Here is a 13,806-nt window from a genome sequence, read left to right as displayed (position 1 = left end):
GGTGTATGCGCTCTATTTTACAGCGGCTGCTGAAGCGGCACGCTGGCGCACAAAAAATTTAGGACGCCTGGTGAAGCAACTGAGTAGTTCTGCGCGCAAAAGCGCTATTTTGGCGTTGTAAAAAGCTTTTAGCGCACCGCGCCTTCGCGCGTCTTTTGAAGATGCTCCTAGAGGAGCCGAGGAGCAGCTCCAATTTGTTGCACCGTAAACAGCACCAAAGAAAGCTAGTGGGCTGTTCGAACAGGAAAGGCCTCGCCTTTTCCAATGTGTCACGCGGCTTTCACCCAAACTATAATCACAATGGTGTCTACTAGGGCAAGACTGACGATCGTCCCATCCGGCTGGCTCGCTAGGGTCGGCAATTTTTCTGGAAAAGAACTTAAAGACGTAGCCCCAACGACCTAGCGTCACACTCCGCAATAATTTCCTCCTCCTGTGACCACTCGGAGATTTCCAATATTGATCGTCCCAATGGGAGAAAGTAACCGAGGTAGTGATTGGCTTAGTTGGAGATGCACTGCAAGTGAACAGTGCATATAAACATCAGGGGGTTTGTTTTTGCACGCATGCTTCCATGGACAGCATTAGAGGATGAAAATGGATTATTCAGTAATGATTTTCAAGAAATAATCGAAACTCTGCCTTCCACAGAAATATTTATGTTGCTAATGCCAACCAGCAGCTACAAACTGTATATGGTACTAGTACACGGCACGAGGGTAATGCAGAAACAAACTACTACCACACAAATTAAAACGACCTACTACATACAACTGTATATGACCAGATGGAAGAAGCAACAATATATGTGTGCTAATCCAATGAGAATTTATGACCAGCAGGCAGGGATGACAATCGCTGTATGGAGATAATCAAGATCATTAGAACATGTTTGTTCATATGTTGAGAATTTCTTGAGTACTTGCTGCATTGTTGGACGGTGTGATGGATCAGGGTTTATGCACCGAACAGCGACGACGGCTACCTGGAATATTTCACTCCCGATCTTGGCTTCAGGGTGCGGGAGCCGGGTGTCCAGCAAGTTCTCAAGTAGTGTACCCCTGTTGTTGTTATCCATGGATGAAAGGAAATCACCTGGATGATGTCCCATGAACAACTCTAGAACCAACACTCCAAAGCTATAAACGTCACACTTCTCTGTCACCCTTGTTGTGTATGCAAGCTCTGAAGAAACATAAACATGGGAGAGTTAATTCTGCTAGCCCCCAGTTATACAATAATGTATAATTTATAAACAAGAGACAAATCGTCATGTGGTTTCCAAGAATATGATAAGATTACTAATTTGACCAACATAGAGATATGGTTATACCTGGGGCAAGATATCCTTTTGTCCCGGCAAGTCTTGTGCAGTTAGATGCATCCACATCTAGTATCTTCGATGTACCAAAATCCGAGATGCAGGCTTTAAACTCTGTATCAAGCAAAATGTTGTTGCTTGTTATATCTCTGTGGACAATCGGCGGGAAGCAATCGTGATGTATGTAAGACAAGGCATGAGCAACATCCCGAACAATATTTAACCTCCTCGTCCAATCCAATTCAACTACACTTTCCTTATCATTCAAGGATGTTGCTAAGCTTCCTCTATCCATGTATTCATACACAAGAAATCTTCCCTGAGCAGCGGAGCAGTAACCAAATAACTTTACAATGTTGCGATGTCGAATATGCATCAACGCATATATTTCACGTTTAAATTGATCATCATCTTCCATCATATGGATCTTCTTTATTGCAAACAATTCACCTGTTGGTAACTGAGCTCTATAGACAGATCCTGTCCCTCCAGTTCCAATGCAATGAGTGTCGCTGAAATTATTTGTGGCATCAACAATTTTCTTGTACACATCTTCCCCATCAAAGTTCCAGATGGCAAACATCTTGGTTTGTTGTACTTCATTTGCAGTTTCTGCCTTGCATTTATTCTTTTTGCACTGCCATGTTACTAGTGCCGTGACAATCACAGCAAATACTATAGCGGATATTATAGCTAGCAAAATAGCTCCATGCTTCGTTTGTTGTCCCCTACTTTGAGGAAGATCACAAGGGGTCAAACCTTTGACAACACCACACAACTTTTCATTATGCCAGAACCATTTGATTGGAGCTTCTTCATAGAATCTAGTTTGCGGCACTGAACCTTCTAATTTGTTGTATGAAACATCCATGGATTGGAGACCAGTCATGGCCAGAAATGATTGTGGAATGCTGCCATTCAGTGCATTGTGAGAAAGATTCAAGGCTTCAAGCATACTAAGACCACCTAACAGGCTTGGAATAGCGCCATCAATCAAATTGTCACTTAGATCCAGCAAATCTTTTAGGTTTACCAGCATCCCTAATTCCACGGGAATGGTGCCATTGAGCCGATTATGGCTTAACTTTAGAAAGTGAAGCTTCAAACAATGCTCCAGAGGTTGTGGTATCTGGCCAGTTAGGTTGTTTGATGATAAATCCAGATACTCTAGATTATTTAGTGATCCAACCTCTTGTGGCATATTACCCTCGAGAAGGTTACCAGAAAGACTCACATTAAACAACATCGTTATATTGCCGACTTCTGGTGGAATATACCCTTCAAGCTTGTTTGATGAAACATCAAGTACCCCCAACTGAGACAATTTCCCTATGCTTGATGGTATTGCCCCAGTTATATTGTTGTTTGATGCACGTAGCACGGTAAGATTGCAACACTCACCCCAACGATGAGATAATTTACCAAATAGTCTATTTGAACTGATGTCAATATAGACAAGATTTGGATAAGCTCCCATCTTCGTGATGTCTCCTTCAAGGTTATTTTGTTCAAGTCGAACCCTAACCAGGCTTGTGCAACTTATCAAGCTTGATGGCAAGGGTCCAACTAAATTGTTTTGTGGAGCAGTCAAATGTTGTAGCTGGCCACCCGCACAAAGCCCGGATGGCAAGGCACCAGAGAAGTTGTTAAAACCAAGGGCCAACTTAACTAGACTCATAAAGTTGCCAATTTCTTGAGGAATAGGTCCGGAAAGTTGGTTCTGATGAAGACACAAGTCGGTGAGTTTTGTTAACTTCCCTAAGCCTCTTGGGATGGAACCTGAGAGTCTGTTTTCACTAAGAGCCAAGTACTCTAAGTTCACAAGGTAACCTAATTCTCGTGGAATTTGCCTAGAAAGTTTATTGCTCCTAAGATGTAAAATAGTGAGCTTGGTCAAATTACTTAAAATTCTTGGAATGGGACCTGTGAGTGTGTTAAAGCCAAGTTGCAAGTCCACTAATTTCCCAAGATAAACTACTTCTTGTGGAATTTCCCCAGAAAGTTGGTTACGGTAAAGGTACAACGTAGTGAGGTTGGCCAGACCACCTACACTTCTTGGGATTGAGCCGGAAAAATTATTACTAGACAAATCCAGAGCAACCAAATACTTGAGGTGGCCTATTTCAGAAGGGATGTGACCAACTAAGTAATTGTCTGACAAGTTGAGGGTCAAAAGATTACTACTCATGTTGCCAAGTGGAACCGAGCCACTTATCTGGTTGCTCTGCAGGAGTAGAGCCTGGAGCTCTGAGAGGACCCCAATGTCAGGAGGTATTTCCCCGTCGAGGTGGTTGTGTGAGAGGTCGAGGCGCGTCAGAGTTGTCAAGGCAGAGAAGTTGAGCAACCCCAACCCCCCTTGCAGCCCCATCCCACACAGAGAGATGTCGATGATAACCGGCCGGTGCTGGCGCCGGTGCACCGTGCACCTGATGCCACGCCAGCTGCATGGCACCGACGCGTTCTCCCAGGACGACAGGGTGTGCTGGCTCTGGTTGCTGAGGCTCGCTTTCCAGAGGAGGAGCGCCATTGCTTGTCCTCTAAGCATGGCCATGCCCGGCGTCTGTGCAACAGCGGTGGCCGTGGTCAGCAGTAGCAGTACGGCGAGAGAGGCGAGCATTCTCGCAGAGAGACTATCACTTTGGCTAGATGGAAATGTTTCGGGTGGTTGTGTGTGTGGACGTTGTGAGAGGTGCTTGCATTTTTGGCACGGCTATTTAATACCACTACGTACTAGTAGAGCTTTGCTGCAGCCTAGACTCTAGAGAGGTCTGACTCAGCAGGTAAATGCTCCGCAACTTCCTTCTCAGCCCTGCTAGATCGAACAATGGTTGTCGAAACCAAAGCAAACCATGACTGTAGTAGCTTCAATCTACACAATGACTCAATATTCCCAGTCCCCACAACAGCGGGAAGACCGAAGACCAACTGCACCCATTTATGGCTAACAACCGTAATAAGTGTGCGAAGCATGGCTCCTCCACAGTTGGTCGGCCATAGTAGATGCCAATTGCCCAAGACCAGCAAGATGACTTATGTTGGAAACCAGCCAAGCAAGAAGCATCCATCCTGTCATGTCCTGTATGCCCCGCCATGAAATAAATAGGATAAATAACTATCTACTTCCTGTCTCATAATGTAAAACGTTTTTTAACACTACACTAATTGTTTATTGCCGGACGGGGTGTTTTGGCTCCCGAGCTCAGATTAGCCCAGTAGTGAACAACAAATTCATAGAAAAAAGGTAAAAGAAAATTCGAAACAGTCTGAATATTTTTTGGGTGAACGATGCATGAGTGTGTGATGTCTGTGTCAAATTTCAGCCCATTTGAATATCTAGGTAGCTCTCAACACGAAAAAATAGGGTTTGTGAAAAAGTTTACTGTTTATGCACTGTTCGGACCGATTTTTTTTTCTTTTTTGCCGAGAGCTACTCAACTATCCAAATGGGCTGGAATTTGTCACGAACCTCATGCACTCAAACATGAGCTAGGATTTTTTTTAAGTATTTCTTTTGAATTTACTGTTTACAGGGTGCATATGCGCCCGGTCTCATAATTGGATATTTGTTTAGGGTCTGTCTTTCGAGAGCGGCGTTTCTGCTCCCGGGCTCAAATGACTCAATGCAAAAAAAATGTTTAAAATAGAAAAAAAATTGCAACGACCCGACCCGAAATCGGTCAAGTCTCTGTGTAGCTGTACCATCCCAAGATCATCTTGGCACACACAGTACATTGATGCAAAGATTCAAAGTTCAATCGCACCTGAATTTATTACATGATTCTCATATCGAGTCTTTATTACAAGATAATAAATTCGGCCGAAGGCCAACTCATGAGAAATAAACTAAATAAAGCTGTGGAAGCGTAGACGAATAGCGAGTCCATCCGACTCCATAGGGCAATTGCCAAGCGTGGATCGTAGCCTCACTCCTGATCGGAAAACTCCTCTGCAACATTAGACGTTGCAGCCGTATAGGTCAGCATTTTTGAATATGTCGGCAAGTCATGAAGAGAGAACAATAATAAAATTACTAATACTATATGCAATTTGGCTGGGGGGGCTCTAAGTTTCATTGTTTCGCGAAAAAGCCAATTTTCCCTACAACAAAGGACTTGTTTGCAATTACTACAAAATGTTGGTAGTTATTGAGATGGTTCCGCCAACCAATGTCTCATTCCCAATTATTAAATAACCCCCTCAATTAATTATTAAGTTCGGTGTTGAGATATCCGAAATACTCCAAGTTCCAGAGGCTCAAATTGTCCGTAAGCAGAGACACGGCTAATTGATTAGATCTTCACTCTGCAGAGGTTTGCACACTTTACCCGCAAGAATCGTTCCCTCCTTTAAGTCTTCGCACTGCCCGGTGTTTGAAGGCGGGATGAACGAAACAGGGTCTTCCGAAGAGTTCCTTTGGGTCACTGCCGGTGCCCATCCAATCCTACCGTTCTTCTACATATCATAGCACCGTCCGGCCAGAGTGATGCCTAAGGTCGACCAAACCAGAGTCCATAATGGCTTGCGGCTGCACAGGCAAGCTTCCGGTCAATGGAGTATCCATCCGTCTCTTCGTGGCTGGGTGAAGCTTTCCGCAAGAGGTCGTGGCTGGGTAACCTACTTCTATGAGCATCTCCGATATACCGAAGTGTTAATCTACGTACAGCATATATTGCCGTGTGAGAGATGCAACATAGCCATCCACAGATCGGTATGCACATGCATGGCTCCAACACGAAAGACTTGACCGCTAGCTGGAGCTCTTCTTTTTTTTGAACATCAGTATAGACGCAATTGCTCATACATGCGCGCATACATTCATTTCTATGAACGAACACACATACACCCTATTTTTGTGAGCATCTTCGATACACCGAAGTGTTGAAATAATCTATGTACAACATATATTGCCGTGTGAGAGATGCAACACAGCCATCCACAGATCGGTATGCACATGCATGGCTCCAACACGAATGACTTGACCGCTAGCTGGAGCTTTTTTTCTTTGAACATCAATGCAGCTCATACATGCGCGCATACACTCATCTCTATGAACGAACACACGCACACCCTACTTCTATGAGCACCTCCGATACACCGAAGTGTTAATCTATGTACAATATATATTGCCGTGTGAGAGATGCAACACAGCCATCCACATATCGGTATGCACATGCATGGCTCCAACCCGAATGACTTGACCGCTAGCTGGAGCTTTTCTTTTTTTGAACATTAGTACAGACGCAATCGCTCATACATGCACGCATACACTCATCCGTATGAACGAACACACGCACACCCTACTTCTATGAGCACCTCCGATACACCAAAGTGTTGAAATAATCTATGTACAACATATATTGCCGTGTGAGAGATGCAACACAGCCATCCACAGATCGGTATGCACATTGCTCCAACACGAATGACTTGACCGCTAGCTTGAGCTGGCCGTAACTCTCATTCATACTCTCCGTCAGGCACGCAGAAGGTTCTGCAGACTCACATACGGTCTGCATACGGTCTAGACTCTAGACGGGCATCGACAAAGGTGTGCTCGACTATTTAGTGAAATTGTTGATGGCGTGGTTGTGTTCACGACTTGACGGTCGTTGCCCGCGAAAAAAAATCGTGGCGCTGTATTATTCCGCTTCATGAACATTTAAGTAATTTTAGGCACTCCATTATAAATGAGTAAAAAGTAGAGTACTTAGTAAAATTACCAACTGGTAAGCCTATCTATGAAATCGATAAACTATGAGCAACATATACTGTGAGATGATTTTAACACATTATTGCTTCCTGTCTATATACATTAGTAATGGTGCGGTGAAGAAATGAAAAAAAAAAGGGTTACTTCTCCACCGCACAGGCGCAGAGCTAGCACAGGTCATGCTTCTCCGGGAGCAGAAAATCGGGAAGGCTTGCATATGTCCGCATCATATATACTGACTGACTGCGAATCTTTTACAGACAGTATTTTAATCTTGAATGATTCATAGTCTTGTTCAGTCGCATCATACACTTAACCGATACAAACTAGTACTTCCTCTTTAAAGAAATATATGACCTTTTCGATCACAAAAGTAGTGATCTAAAAGGTCTTATATTTGTGTACAGGAAGTACATGAGACAGAGGGAGTATTAACTTAGTCTTGGATGCTTCGAAGTCTGTAATAAAATTTATAGTTTGCCGTTGTCTAAGCAACAAGAGCGAGAGCCCTCATTCTGCTGCCTGGTTTGGTCTACGTATACATCGAATGTTTGGAAGCTAGCACAACATTGTTGTGCCGTGTAAGACATGCAACGCAGCCATCCACAATTCAGTATGCACATGGTTCCGACACGAACGACTTGACCATTAGTTGGGCTGGCCGTCACATTCATGCGTACTCTCCAACAAGCATGGCAGGTTCTGCAGACTTCCATGGCCACGGTTGTCCTCTGCTTTGACATGTATTCTCCGTTAACATATCTATAGATGTGCGCTCGGCTATTTAATGTGATGCCATCAGCGCTGGGAACCAGAACCAGCGCCAATTCCATCCAGCCTAGCTAACTAGTCATGGATATGCATCCACCACCCAAAATGCTTGCCTCTCTCACCATCACCATACTGATGATGATAGCCTCCTCCGTCCCACTTGCGTCGCGTGCAGCGGTGCCCGAAGCACAAGTAAGAGCGCTCCTCGCCTGGAAAGCAAGCCTCGACAACCAAAGCCAGCATGCCCTGCACTCATGGGGAAACACGGCAGCGCCCTGCAATTGGCGTGGCATCACTTGCGGTACCGGTGTGCATCGGCATCAGCGCCGGCCGGTGATCAGTGGCATCTCTTTGCCCGAGATGAGACTGGGAGGGACGCTAGAGTCCCTCAACTTCTCGGCATTGAGGACCCTGACACACCTCGACCTCTCGGACAACCACATTGCCGGGAGCATTCCTCCTAGTATGGATGTCCTCGGAGAGCTCCGCGCTCTCCTTCTGCAAGGCAACCTGATAACAGGCTCAATTCCTCTAGGTCTAGGAAATCTCACAAAATTGCGTTCCTTAATGCTTCATGAAAATGAAGTCTCCGGTGAAATACCAAGGCACATAGGCAACATGATTTATCTTGAGACCCTCAACCTTTCAGGTAATCACTTAGTTGGTCATATCCCTTCTGAGATAGGCCACCTAAAGCACTTGGTTAGGTTAGATTTGTCTAATAATAATCTTTCTGGCTCAATCCCATACAGTGTACTTGACTTGACCAAACTCACTACCTTATACCTTTACCGCAACCAACTTTCTGGACACATCCCTCGAGAACTTGGTCATTTGGTCAACTTAAAAGACTTGGCCCTTAGCTACAATACGTTGATAGGTTCCATCCCAAATAGCTTAGGAAATTTGACAAAACTCACTACCTTGTACCTTAATGTGAACCAACTTTCTGGTCAAAACCCACGAGAACTAAGTCGGTTGTTGTCGTTAGAGATCTTAGATCTCCGCAGCAACATGCTAAAAGGTTCCATCCCAAATTGCCTTGGTAATTTGACCAAACTCACTACCTTATACCTTTACCACAACCAACTTTCTGGACACATCCCTCAAGGACTAGGTCGCCTTGTGAGCTTAGAGGATTTGGAGCTTAGTAGCAACACACTAACTGGTTCCATCCCTAATAGCATAGGAAAATTGACAAAACTCACCACCTTACACCTTTATCGTAACCAACTTTTTGGAAAAATTCCACAAGAACTAGGTCGCCTTGTGAACTTAGAGGATTTGGAGCTTAGTAACAATGCACTAACTGGTTCCATCCCAAATAGCATAGGAAATTTGACAAAACTCACTATCTTATTTCTTAGCAACAATCAAATTTCTAGACACATCCCTCAAGAACTAGGTCGCCTTGTGAACTTAGAGGATTTGGAGGTTAGTAACAATGCACTAACTGGTTCCATCCCAAATAGCATGGGAAATTTGACAAAACTCACAACCTTGTATCTTAACTTCAACAGACTTTCTGGACACATCCCTCGAGAGCTAGATTATCTTGAGAACTTAGAGAAGTTGTCGTTTTGGTACAACACACTAACAGGTTCCATGCCAAACAGCCTAGGAAATTTGACAAAACTCACTACCTTGTGCCTTTCGCAAAACCAAATTTCTGGACACATCCCTCAAGAACTAGGTCACCTTGTGAACATAGAGGATTTGGAGCTTCGTGACAATGCACTAACTGGTTCCATCCCAAATAGCATAGGAAATTTGACCAAGCTCACAATCTTGTATCTTGACAACAACCAACTTTCTGGACACATCCCTCGAGAACTAGGTTATCTTGAGAACTCAGAGGAGTTGTGGCTTTGCTACAACACACTAACAGGTTCCATCCCAAACTACCTAGGAAATTTGACCAAACTCGCAACCTTGAATCTTGAGAGCAACCAACTTTCTGGACACATCCCTCGAGAACTAGGTTATCTTGAGAATTTAGAGAAGTTGTTTGTTTGCTACAACACACTAACAGGTTCCATCCCAAACAGTCTAGGCAATTTGACCATCACAGCCTTGTATCTTTGCAGCAACCAACTTTCTGGACACATCCCTCGAGAACTAGGTTACCTTGAGAACGTGGACTTGGACCTTAGCAACAACACACTAACAGGTTCCATCCCAAAACACCTAGGCAATATCACAAACATCTCTCAATTGTTCCTTGATAATAACCAATTTTTTGGCCACATTCCTCGAGAATTAGGTTATTTGGTCAACTTAGAGATCTTGTGCCTTGACAATAACCAACTTTTTGGCTACATTCCCCAAGAATTAGGTTATTTGGTCAACTTATTGTCTTTATCTCTTAGAAATAATTCACTAACAGGTCCCATCCCAAATAGCTTTGGCAATCTGAGACACCTTTATAAATTGGACTTTGGCCAGAACCAACTTTCTGGACAAATTTCATGAGAGTAGGTTGGCTGTTGAATCTAGAGTACTCAGAGCTTAGCAACAACACACTTACAGATTTCATCACAAACAGTTTAGAGTATATTGTAGAATTATCTTTTTGGGAAAATTTCACAAGAAGTAGAAGGTGCACCGTCCTCCGGGCTCCTCCTGCTGCTCCTCTCCTCTCCCTCAGGGGACCAACCCCCTGCGCAAGCTCCTCCTGCCGGACCCACCTCCGACGACTCCAGCTCCCCCGCCGCGGTGCTGCTGCACAAGCTCATTCTCACGGCGGCCACCTCCGCCTCCTCTTCCTATGCGCTCGTCCTCACTGCCGGCACCTGGCGCGCTCACCCTCGCCGCCGTCTTCGACCGCCGCGCGACCCCTCTCGCCTGCGCCACCGACGTCGTCGCCGCGCTCTCCTGCGAGGAGGCGCGCCTGGGCCGTCCCCGAAGCGACGGCCGCGTCCAACTACTCGATCAGGTCCTCCAACCTCGGCTCGCGGCCGCCGGGGTCCCTAGGGCGATCTCATTCTCCAAGGTGCCGGGGGGTGGCGCGGGCTCAATGCTCCGGTACTGACCGTGCAGCTTGTACGGTCGATGTGCAACCCCAGCGCCGCTCGGCCACTGCTTCTGTGCTAATTAATGCTGCTTAGGGAACGGAAAGAGCGTTCTTCGCGTGGATTCCCCCCAAGCTAAAGCTATCGCTGTTGTTTGCTCTTGCTCCCTGCACTTGTCCTAAAGTGAAGAAAGCTACGGAGAGCAGTGAATTAGCCAGGTGAAGATTGCCTAAAGTTCCCAAGGTATGAATCAATGAACCATTATATTGAGCATGGTGTTGTTTACTTATGTTGAGTAGTAGATTCCAGAAGCATGCATCTCTTGAATAAATAGCCACTCAATTTTGTAGTGCCTTTTTCTGTCTGAATGTTTATCATTACTGCTGCGTTGCTAGGCAACATGTGACTCTTGCGGCGATCAAATGGCCACAAGGTGAAGGCGGCGTGCACTTTCAGTAATGACTGATTTGTTTGACAAGGACGGTGTTGTTGAAATTGATACGCCTGCATTTGAGTTGAGAGAAACCCTTACGGCCAAATATGGTGAAGACTATAACTTGATCTACTACCTTGCTGATCTGGTGCAGACAGATTCAATGTGCTTTTATAATTGAAAAGTTATGGTTGTTTGTGCTAATGAGACCGCTATTCTGATGGTTTTTTGCATTTAACTTGCTCACCTGTCATGATTTGCTCCCTCTAATGCGACCGAGCTACTCTTGAGCAGGAAGGCAAGCCAGTGTGGCGCCCAAAGAAGAAGCGGCCCTGTCACATTCACCGCTACGAGCCTGCCACCTGGGAGACATGAAGGAGAGCAGGCGCTACTTATCAGAGAGCCTGAAGCGTACGTAGTGTGGGTGTTGTGTGTTTTATTCAGACTACTGTACCTCTCTTCTCCTCAGTCCTCACCTTCTCCCCTCCTCTCCTATTCCTTCCCAGATCCTCTTGTATGCATGAACTCTAGAACCCGAATTCCAGCGAGTAATTGAGGACTGCTGAACGAGGCACATAACATCACCGCCACGATGAAAATGTTGTTGAAGAAATCTTCCAGGGGCTGTGTCAGAAGCAGGGAGGCCTCGGCAAAGGTTTTAACGTCGACTCCTGGCTGCAAGAAATCATGGTGAACATAATAGATGCCAACAGTGTAAGCTGCACAACTGAAACTCGTCGCCCTGAGAACTGAGAATATTAGACTTGTGTACCAGGATGGATCTTATCGGCAGCCTCCAGGTAGACTCTTCGGCCTTGTCGAATACGCTCCACAAGGCCCTCTTCCACAGTAAGACAAGAAATGTTGAGGCAGTGGCAGCCGATACTACTCTGTTGGTGATGGGCAAGCCTGGTTCATGACTCAAGCTGCACTCTGAGTTTGTCACTCAGTTGTGATAACAGGGTGCGTATCTATGTAAAAACATCCAATTCCTCCCAAGCAGATTCAATTTGTTCCACATTGGTATGTACGAAAACCTGGTTTGGTTTCACCAGAAAGTACGTTGTAGTCACTGTAAAAAAAACCTGGCTTTGTTTCACCAGATTATTTCTTTCCTCGCTATCTATCCACATTGGTGAAGAGTGATATCTTTGGAAGGTTTCCGGTGCCACCATGACCGGGGCGGCGCTAGGGGTATTCTTCGGTCCTCATGCGAATACCGATGAATTTTACAAAACAGTGTTGATTTTGACAAAACAATGATAATTTTTGAAAAACAACAATGATTTTGGCAAAATGAATACACATGAATACCCGGTTGCCAATTCCTGAAGCCGCCACTGCCATGATATCATCGGAGCCGAAGGTGCATTCCCTAAATTGGCCCTTTACAAGAGTACAAGGCCCAACTAATTTCTGGAGGTAGAGGGAGAACTCCTATGCCAAGCCTTGAATATCTGGTTAACAAAAAAGAATATTTGTATCTTCGTGTGGAAAATTAAGAGTGTTTGACAAAAATCTACTCCCTCTATTCCTCTTTGTAGTGCGTATTGTTTCCAGCTCCAATACCAAGGAGTGAGGTGGAGTTGCAGTTTGTACTAAACTAGCCTCGCATGTATGAGGTCTGTCCTACCCACGTGGGTACTGCTGCATGTCCTGTGAATCAAACAAAGGGTTACTTTTGTCCGAATGAGCTCAGTGCTGCAAATGCGCACTACATTATGGAATTTTACAGAAAAATTTTGCGCACTACAAAAGGGAATGGAGAGAGTACCACATTAGGGGTTGTTGTCCCACTGAACTACCATATTCAAAAGTGACTGATAATTACCGAAAATTTCACGCTCTCTCTCTCTCAGCCCCATCACCACCTGCCACCTCTCCTTTCCCTTCCTCCCTGCCTTCGCTTCTCACACTCGTGAGCTCCCTGCCTCAACCGCCTGCCATGGCTGGCCCCAAGCGCCTCCTCCCTGCGTCGCTCGCAGCCTTCCGGAGTCTCGCCCGCGACCCCTGCCTGACGCCAGGGCCGAGCTGCTTGCCTCCCTTGCTGTCTGCCACCATCGCCTCCCTCCTGCTACTGCTGTGCTGCTGGCCCTCACCGCCGAGTGCGTAGGAGTAAAAGATTGGGTTCCTCATGCTTGTTGGGGGTGGTCCGATGCGGGGCACTCCGAGTCCCTGCTCCAACAAAAGGATAGCATCGGTGCGGGTCTCCGTCATGTTACGAGATACATTACACTGCATTATAGCATATGTACAAGGACCTTAAGCTATGTTTAAATAATAGATCATTTATAGTTTAAGTTCAGCTATTCCTTTGTTGGTAATAACAGTTTTTGCTTAATGATTTTGCTCGCATTATATTTCCAATAAGGTGACTATATTTTCCACATGTAGTTCATTTTTTGTTAATCAGGAATTAGTACAAGGTAAAATAATTAGCATCTCATTAATTAATTAGTCTCAAGTCGAATAACTAACAAGCAAATCTTTACTGAGCATTGGTCTATTGGTGAGAACAAGGGTGGTTATTCCCACCAACCGTGTTTGATTGATCACATTACAT

At 45.2% G+C, this 13,806-nt stretch overlaps 2 protein-coding genes across 2 annotated transcripts; one reads left to right on the top strand and one right to left on the bottom strand.

Moving 5' to 3' along the window:
• Nucleotides 1-627: 627 nt before the first annotated feature.
• Nucleotides 628-4,111, bottom strand: LOC119288411 (MDIS1-interacting receptor like kinase 2-like). The gene is made up of 2 exons (XM_037568028.1): nucleotides 1,334-4,111; nucleotides 628-1,185 (listed from the first exon to the last, which is right to left on the bottom strand). The coding sequence occupies exons 1-2, from the start codon at nucleotides 3,936-3,938 to the stop codon at nucleotides 830-832; spliced, it is 2,961 nt and encodes a 986-aa protein (XP_037423925.1). The 5' UTR covers nucleotides 3,939-4,111; the 3' UTR covers nucleotides 628-829.
• Nucleotides 4,112-7,860: 3,749 nt separating this feature from the next.
• LOC119288410 (probable leucine-rich repeat receptor-like protein kinase At1g35710) lies at nucleotides 7,861-12,354 on the top strand. Its single transcript, XM_037568027.1, has 5 exons — nucleotides 7,861-9,636; nucleotides 10,135-11,053; nucleotides 11,206-11,353; nucleotides 11,538-11,654; nucleotides 11,750-12,354. Exons 1-2 carry the CDS (start codon nucleotides 7,881-7,883, stop codon nucleotides 10,269-10,271), a joined length of 1,893 nt encoding a protein of 630 aa, XP_037423924.1. The 5' UTR covers nucleotides 7,861-7,880; the 3' UTR covers nucleotides 10,272-11,053; nucleotides 11,206-11,353; nucleotides 11,538-11,654; nucleotides 11,750-12,354.
• Nucleotides 12,355-13,806: the final 1,452 nt, after the last annotated feature.

Source organism: Triticum dicoccoides, chromosome 4A, assembly GCF_002162155.2.
Source record: "Triticum dicoccoides isolate Atlit2015 ecotype Zavitan chromosome 4A, WEW_v2.0, whole genome shotgun sequence".
NCBI lineage: Eukaryota > Viridiplantae > Streptophyta > Magnoliopsida > Poales > Poaceae > Triticum > Triticum dicoccoides.
This window is presented reverse-complemented; position numbering and strand designations above follow the sequence as displayed.